The 8,750-nt window shown below is 30.2% G+C and overlaps 1 protein-coding gene across 1 annotated transcript; it reads right to left on the bottom strand.

Annotated features, from left to right (window-relative positions):
• Positions 1-6,144: 6,144 nt before the first annotated feature.
• On the bottom strand, positions 6,145-8,091 carry LOC135924461 (TBC1 domain family member 5 homolog A-like). Its single transcript, XM_065459518.1, has 4 exons — positions 7,873-8,091; positions 7,488-7,737; positions 6,584-7,426; positions 6,145-6,515 (listed from the first exon to the last, which is right to left on the bottom strand). Exons 1-4 carry the CDS (start codon positions 8,089-8,091, stop codon positions 6,145-6,147), a joined length of 1,683 nt encoding a protein of 560 aa, XP_065315590.1.
• Between the last annotated feature and the right edge of the window lie 659 nt (positions 8,092-8,750).

Here is an 8,750-nt window from a genome sequence, read left to right as displayed (position 1 = left end):
CACTAACCATAGGAATTCCCTTTAATAGGTTTTTCATAAAGCGATGGAATATTATCGGAGCACTAGTCAAACCAAATGGAATTCTTTGGTTTCGGTAATAACCGACATGTGTCGAAATTACTAAAAGGTCCCTACATTCTGGACTAACTCCGAATTGTAAAAATGCATATCTTAAATCTATTGTTGAAAATATTTTACCACCCGCGATTTTATTTGTTAGGTCGACGAAAGTTGGTAGTAAATCGTTATCGATCGCTAGATATTTGTTGATTGTTAAGCGAAAATCTCCGCATATCCGTACGGCACCGGATTTCTTTAAGATATTAACCGTTGGCGTAGCCCAAGTGATTGGAGTTATTGTTGGATCCACCTTCTCGATAACGCCTTCGTCTAAAAGTCTGTCCAACTCAGCTTCAATGGTTCAACGCAACGGAAAAGGAACTCTTCTTGCTGGTAATGCAATCGGTAACGTGTTCGGTTCTATTCGGATGACTGCCTTTTGCAGTTTGATTTCACCTAATTTTTTTTTAAAAACTTGAGAGAATCTTGAAGCAATCGTATTTAAAGAGGGAACATTCATATTAATTTTATTAATACGAACTTCTTCCGGTAGTTTTATATCAAATTCTCTAATGAAAGGCATCCCAAAAATAAGGGAATTCTCCCCTTTAACTACCCAAATAAGTAAAAATTTCGAAATATTTTTTACTTTGACTTCTACGGTACATTTACCTAGTTCTTCGATTTGGATATGATTATATCCCACTAATTTATAAGCCGGTGATAGTTGTGGTCTGCCAATACGATTCCAGGTGACCTCATCAATCACACTACACGCGGCGCCGGTATCAAACTCATAGCTAGCTGCAACCCATTTATCTTCGCATCGATGGTTGTTTTATTTGAAAATGACAGGCGAGGTGTCCGTGGCAGAATCATTTGTATGGCATGGGTTCTACAATCTTTTGCTAACCGCAACGAAAGCATATCACTTTCTTTTGAATAGAGTTAGGTTTGATACTAGGTCTATAATTATTATTAGGAATATAATTGTTACTAAAGTGTTTATTATTATTGAATCTATTGACGTTTGTATAATTATTATTTCTAAAATAATTATTTTTCGAACCCTGTGTTGGCTTATTTTTAATTATTTTATTAACTTCAGTCTGGGTTTCATTTTCCAACGAAGACAGCGCGATCGCTAAACGCACGGTCTCTTCAAAAGTAATATTGCCTTCGATATACTTTGACCGAAGTTCTTTGTCCAACTCAGGTAAGCCTACTCCTAGGATAAATATATCTCTTAAAAGTTCATCAAAAGGCGGTTTAAAATTACAAAGAGAACAGACAGTTTTAACCCTAATTGAAAAGTCAATAATCGTCTCACTGCATCTTTTTAACGTAAAAAAAATCCTATTTACGAACATGCTCGAACTATCCTTGAACACCAAATTTAAGCTTTTTATTAAAGTATCATAATTTATCATCTCTAAATTTATTGGAAAGTGAAAGTTCTTAATTTTGATAAAATTGTCTGTTCCGATATAGGCTAAAAGCAGGTCTTTTTTTGTTATTAAATCTATAATATTTCCTACTTTATAAATTAACTCCAAGTTAAATAAGTAGTCCTGAATATTTAATTTTTCTTTGAAGAATTCTGGAATATGGAATTTAATAGGAACTACTTCCATTGAGTCTTTAACTTTAATAGGAACTACTTCCATTGAATCTTCAACTTTAATAGGAGCTACTTCCATTGAGTCTTTTACTTTATATTTAATAAATCAAATAAATCTTCTCTAAAAAAATCGTCGCCAATGAAGTGTTTTATTAAATAAGTAAAATAGGTAAAGTACTAAAAGTATATTTAATACAAAATATCACGTATATATATATATAATGAATTCAATCCTTCAGGTTATGTAATTTACAAACGAAAAGTTAATATTATATTCAATTTAAATTTAATTTACAATTACATTTATATTACATATTCCTAGAAATGTGTAACTAATTAATTAATGAGTCGCTCTCTTTTTACATATTTCAAAAGAACTATTTTTATTTTAATGTAATTTCAAATTTGGTGATGAATGCAAATTTAAAATTTGAAGACTATTAAAGTTCACGTTCAACTACGATCCTGCATTAATAAACTCATAGGTAAGCCAAGATTTGGCTAAAAGGTTGGGAGGGGGAGAGATATCAGGTTAATTTTTTCACAATAAATTATATTGGCCGGTTTTAAGTGATCTAAAGCCTCTGGCCATGTTGTATTTTTTTTTAAATAATTTTGGATTTCACAATATTTAAATATTATCTTTTCAATAATTTTTTTTTTAAATTATGATTAAAGTAATTGGAGAAGAGGAAAGTAAGAAAGGTGGGAGGGGGGAGGGGGGCTTAAATGATATTACAAAAAAAAGTAAATTCTCGAGGATGGATTGCATCCACTTTGCCTATCACAATCACAGATATTGGATTTTTTTATAATTACGAAGTTTATATTTAAGTTATATAGTTTTAGTCCGAATTAAACTTTTTAAACTTAAATTCTATATTTCCATATATGTTTTAAAATTCAACAACTTATATACGATTAGTAAAATTATCTTCAGCTGATAGATATTGAAGTAGAATATTTATAAGAATTTAGCAAAGTTTGATAAACTATTTAAATAATTTGTTACCAACCTTTTATAACAGATATAGGTCTAGGAGATTTTATAAAAGTGTAATTATGATTAAAATGTGTTTGTATTTTGTAAACCATTTAGCCATGTAGTGTTAGTTTTACACTCCATATCTCCATGGGATGTCCTAAAAATGATATAAAGACTTAACACTGCAACATATATCCTCGTGTAAATATATCCAATTAATTTTTATATAAAAAAAATTTATTATTTAAGTAATTTTTACCAATTTCAAATTTGATTCAAAATAGAATTTTTCTAGAAAATTTAGCGGGCTTGGACTAATATGTAGATCGGTCTTAACTTAAAAAAAAAATTAAATATTTTATTATTTAAGTAATTATTACCAATTTCAAAATCAAAATAGAATTTTTCTAGAAAATTTAGCGGGCTTGGAATAATATGTAGATCGGTCTTAATTACTATTTCACACTTTTAAATTAAAAAAAATTAATTACATATTACCATTTAAACTTTTAGTTCTATAGGTTTATAGTTATAGTGTTTGTTAAACACAAAAAAAAATAACTCGCAAAACTAAATGAGAAACAATCGAAGGTGAATGATTTTAAAGTAAATGTCTAAAAGAACAAAGTAAGGCAATATCCCTTTATGATAAAATGTATATAAGCTGCAAGGCTAAATTATTTTTTATTATAAGTATTTTATCCCGATTTGTTGTAATTATAAATTAAAAGAAATAAGAAATAATTAAGTTGTGTGTTTTAAATAAATTTTATTTCTACTTTAAAAAATAAAATAATAATAATTATAATATGTATATCATCGACTGGTATATATATTGGTATATGTAACAAAACATTTAAATTAATACTCAATTAATTATTTTACAAATTTGAATAAACAACACTATTAACATTCCCCTCCTCGACAAAGCATCAAGTTGCTGCTCAGAAGGCACATAAGTCTGTCTGATGGCGTGAGTCCATACGTTTTTGTAGGTTAGAAAAGTTGCTGTACGTTATCATTATTGTAAGGATCAAGTTTGAATATATGGAATAAAATTTTGGAATAAAAGAATTTGGAATAAAATTTTTGGAATAGAAGAATTTGGAATAAAATTTTTGGAATAGGGAATGATGTAGAATAAAAATTTTGTAATATGGAATGATGAATATATAGAATTCCATAAGAATGATAAATCAACAAAGATTATTATATAATATTCGCGTATTATGAAATTTTGCGTTTTATATTTTATTAAAAAATTAAGTTACAAAATCTTTTAAATAAAAAGGTTTTTGTTTAATTCTCAACGGTCTGAAAGGTACCTTGTTATTTTCACTTACTTCTACACTTCCCTCCTTATAAGAATTCTTAGGGTAACTTTCAAAATATTTAAATCTATTAAAACATTCTCTTTTACGCAACTGGTCTAAATGTCTCCTCACAACACCTTTATCCGTATTCACCTGGAACATGGTGTCACTCTCTTGCGTGATGTTGCCTTTGCACCACGTGTCATCGCTCTGTTTCTTGTACCAAACGAAATCTCCTATATTAAAGGTTCGATTTCTCGGTAGCGATATGTTAACTTTGTCAATTTTATCCTCCAATGGTTTCAATAAGTCTCATTTTATTCTAATATCGCGGTTAAACACTCTTTTGGATGGTGTGACACCTGTATTCGGTGTATTTCTGTAGTTAAACAAGAATCTGTCCAGTGCAGTTTCTAAGTCAATCTTTATGTTTCTTTTCATATGAGCTTTAAATGTTCTCACCATACGTTCAGCTTGCCATTAGATTGCTGATGGTAGGCGGATGTTAGTACATGTTTTATTCCATAGTTACTACAAAATATCTCAAAGTCTTTGCTTGTAAAGTTGGTACCGTTATCTGTAACAATGGTTTCAGGTATGCCAAATAGTGAAATAGTTCTAAAAATTTCTTTCAACGTAAATTCAGTAGTGATGTTTTTTACAGGAACTATAATTGGGAATTTACTATATGCATCGACGATTATTAACCAATTTTTTGTAAAAAATGGACCCGCATAGTCTACGTGAATCCTTTCAAAAGGTTTCGTCGCCAATACCCATGGATTTTGTATTTTCTTTGGATTGTCGTGAAAAATATTACAATCGTCGCAACTTCTAACTTCCAAATCAATGTCGTTGTCCATACCAGACCACCACATGCGATCTTTGGCTAAGGATTTAATTTTACCTGCTCTCATGTGACCTTCATGTAGTGCCTTTAATATGTTCTTTCTCAGACTTGTTGGAATTATTATTTTGTTGCATTTGTACAGACAATTTTTAATAATACTAAGTTCATATTCAATATTTTGATAAGTTTTGTTTTTAATAGGCACATTATTTCTTATATCGTTAATAACTTGAGATAATACAAAATCTTTAGACGTTTCATCACGTATTCGGTCAAAACTAAGAGATATATTGCCAAAGTCATTTATAATTGCGATATAATCAATAACGTCATCATCAAATACTTGTGGTAGTCTTGAGAGGCAATCGGGAACAACATTGTATTTACCAGCTTTATATCTGATGTTAAAGTCGTAACCCCCCAAAATTATACTCCACTTCTGTAACCTTAATGACATGGTGCTATTATCTTTGAGCCCTTTGGTGAAAATATGGATTAGCGGCTTGTGATCCGTTACAATAGTGAACTTATTCCCTATCAAATATTCTTGAAATCTCTTGATAGCAAACATAATGGCCAGAGCTTCACGCTCAATGTTGGTATAATTTATCTCGGACTTTGCTAACGTTCTCGAGGCAAAAGCTATTGACTTTTCTTTGCCATCTTTTTCGGTGTGAAACAAAACAGCTCCTAAACCTCTTTTAGATGCATCAGTCGTAATTCTGATGGGTAATTCAGGATTAAAGTACGTCAAAGCTGGAGGAAGGCTAATCAACGTCTTAAGATCATCAAAACTTTTGGAGTGTTCTAAATTCCACTCCCATTTTTCCTTGTTGATAATCTCGTATAAAGGATCAGCTATTTCAGCAAAGTTGTTCAAAAATTTTCTGTAGTATCCCGCCATACCCAGAAACGTTGACAATTCCGCAGCTAATTTAGGTTCCGGCATTCTAACGATCGCCTCGATCTTGTCTTGGTTGGCGTGGATCCCATTGGCGTCGATATCGTGTCCTAAGAACCTCAGACTTTTTTTGAAGAATAAGCTTTTTGCAAAATTAGGCACTAAGCCATAAGATAATATTCTTTCAAAAACTCTTTTTATGTTGTTGAAATGAGCTTCGTCACTACTTCCCTTTATTAATAGGTCATCAATATAAAAAATGACATCTTTCATGTCACCGAAAATTTGATCCATAATCTGTTGGAAAACTGCAGAAGAAGTCTTTAACCCAAAAGGAAGTCTAGTAAACCGGTAATATCCCCTGTGTGTGGATATGGTTAATATATTTCTGCAGTTTATGTCGATAGGGATTTGTTAAAACGCGTCTTTGAAATCGATTTTGCTAAATTTCTTCCCCTCCTTGAGCTTAGCTATAATATCGTTTATTCTTGGAAGTGGGTATCTGAAGTTTTCAAGAGCAGGATTAACAGTGTCTTTGAAATCAGCGCAAACCCTAACGCTCCCATTTTCTTTGTAGACAGCGGTTATAGGACTTGCCCATCGAACATCCGTCACCGGCTCAATGAGTCCCTCGTCTATCCATCTTGTAAGTTCTTTAGTTACAGCATCTATTTTTGAATAAGGTATACGCCTTGGTGGTATTATCTTAGGTTTGGCATCATTTCGTAAATGTATCTTGACGTTAACTTTGTTGATAGGTTTGGTGGTCAGTTTAAATTCACAATCTTTAATTTATTTATTCCATCTTCATAATTGACATCGATGTTTGCTATAAACTTGTTTAAAATATTACTAAAGGCATTGATCCACATTCGACCCAATAATGCATTTTTATTAGATTTTACGATCACTGCTAGCAAGTGTTTGGCGATACCATCGTAGCTTACTTTAACTTGAGTTACGCCGATAATTTCAATTAAGTTTCCATCATAAGCTGAGAGTTGTAGAGTGGACTTTTTAAGATCTTTAATATCGATTTGTTTAGCCATTTCATGAGGTATAATTGTGAATTTAGATCCAGTATCGACTTGCATTGTAACGGTAACATCGTTTATTTTTAAGGAAGTCATAAATGCATTGTCATTGAGTTTATTCTCGGTTAAATTGTTGATATTAAAATCACTATCATTATTATTTTGTGTAACATCATTTTTATTTTCCACAATCTCTTCAATATTCATATTGCAATTGTTGCTATTACTTTGGCTCTGATCATGATATTGTATTTGTTTTCTTAGATTATAGTTTTTCCATGTATTGTTTCCACCATCTCTATTATTGTTATGCCAGGCATTATTTCTATCATAATTGTTTGAATTGCTATTATCGTGCCACCTGAAGTTTCTTCCGTTATAGTTTGAATTGTTGTTGTTTTTCCAGGCATTGTTTCTATCACAATTGTTTGCATTATTGTTATTGTGCCACATGGAGTTTCTTCCGTAATAGTTTGAATTGTTGTTGTTTTGCCAGGCATTGTTTCTATCATAATTGTTTGCATTATTGTTATTGTGCCACATGGAGTTTCTTCCGTAATAGTTTGAATTGTTGTTCGAAGATTGGTTATTACGAAAATTTCTAGAGTTACCCTCACTATCTCTAAAATTATTGTTTTGATCGGCTAGCATTATCATTAGGCCTAAAATCATTATAATTCCTCTTCTTAAAATCAAAATTTTCCCTACGAGTGTTACGTCTACTTTTGCATGGTATTTTATCAATATTTGAATTAAAATTTTTTTTATTTTTATCCAATTTTTTATCATTGTCTACATAATTTGTATCGCTAACGTCTGGTTTAATATTACTACCATCTAACTCAACTCCTAATTTCATCATCTCATCTACAGTCCAGTCCTTATGCTTATTCAGCTTCCTTCTGATATGATCGTTTAAAGTAGACGTTATCAATTTCTCCTTAATTCTACTGTCATCTATGAAATTGCACTTCTTATGTAATTTATGTATTCTATAGAAAAATGTGTAAAAAGACTCGTCGTCACGTTGTACCGCTAAGTTAAAATTTTTTATACATAAATTTATATCTTCCCTCGAAATTAATAACTTGAGTTTATTAAAAATAACTTTATAATCTTTTAACTGTGCCTTTGAACACACGGATGTGATTTTTTCATAAATGTCAATTGATAAGTTACCTAATAGGGTCCTAGCCTTAGATGCGTCAAACGCAATGTAATCCTCAAAGTATGTCTCAACCATATCAAGGTATGTGTCCGTCATCTCTCCAATAAGTTTTGGAAATCTGAGATAAGGATCGCATATAGCAGTAAGTTTATTGTCCATAATAAAAATTTCACTTTAAGAAAATACTATATGTTTTAAGTTATGAATTTCATATCGAACAAAAAAATTGAGTTCAACGTCAAACGGAATTAAATAATTCAATGTCTTTAAATTTTATATCGTTAAAGCAAATCAAAAAAAAATCCTATGCTTTAATTTTGAGTCGTCAAAGGAAATTAAATAATTCAATCTTGTTGAATTTTAAGTCGTCAAAATCTTTAAATTTAAGTTTTAAAAGAAAACTAGATTATTCTAAATCTCTAATTTAAGTTATAAAAGAAAATCAGATAATATTTTGTCTTTATATTAAAATTATCAGAAAATACATAACATGAAAAATGTCTAATTCGTAATAAATTTATATCCTATAATTTGTAGCATAATAAGCGTATCAAAATATAAATTGGCGTAAAATTGTAAGTTTTAACATTTTGCGATCACGCAATTTACCTTTTGTTTATGTATAAGTATATGTCCTTCAAATTTTATTTTTTTTTACATTTTTTTTTAATTTAAAGCAAATTTTATATATATCATTTATTTACTTCTTTTTTTTTACAAAAACGTGCTGGGGCACCATAAAAGAAACAAGAAATAATTAAGTTGTGTTTTGTTTTAAATAAATTTTATTTCTACTTTAAAAAATAAAATAATAATAA

The sequence above is a fragment of the Gordionus sp. m RMFG-2023 genome, chromosome 2 (assembly GCF_954871325.1).
Source record: "Gordionus sp. m RMFG-2023 chromosome 2, tfGorSpeb1-WG-v2, whole genome shotgun sequence".
Classification (NCBI taxonomy): domain Eukaryota; kingdom Metazoa; phylum Nematomorpha; class Gordioida; order Chordodea; family Parachordodidae; genus Gordionus; species Gordionus sp. m RMFG-2023.
The sequence above is the reverse complement of the archived record's forward strand: the minus strand, read 5'-3'. Positions and strand labels throughout refer to the sequence as shown.

What these genes read in the sequence shown, in the direction of transcription:
- LOC135924461 (XM_065459518.1), bottom strand. Translation starts at nt 8,091, where the DNA reads ATGGACAATAAACTTACTGCTATATGCGATCCTTATCTCAGATTTCCA. An exon ending in CACAGTTAAAAGATTATAAA is followed by an intron (nt 7,738 to 7,872) that starts GTTATTTTTAAT and finishes AAATTACATAAG; the next exon opens with AAGTGCAATTTCATAGATGA. An exon ending in AATGTGGATCAATGCCTTTA is followed by an intron (nt 6,516 to 6,583) that starts GTAATATTTTAA and finishes AATAAATTAAAG; the next exon opens with ATTGTGAATTTAAACTGACC.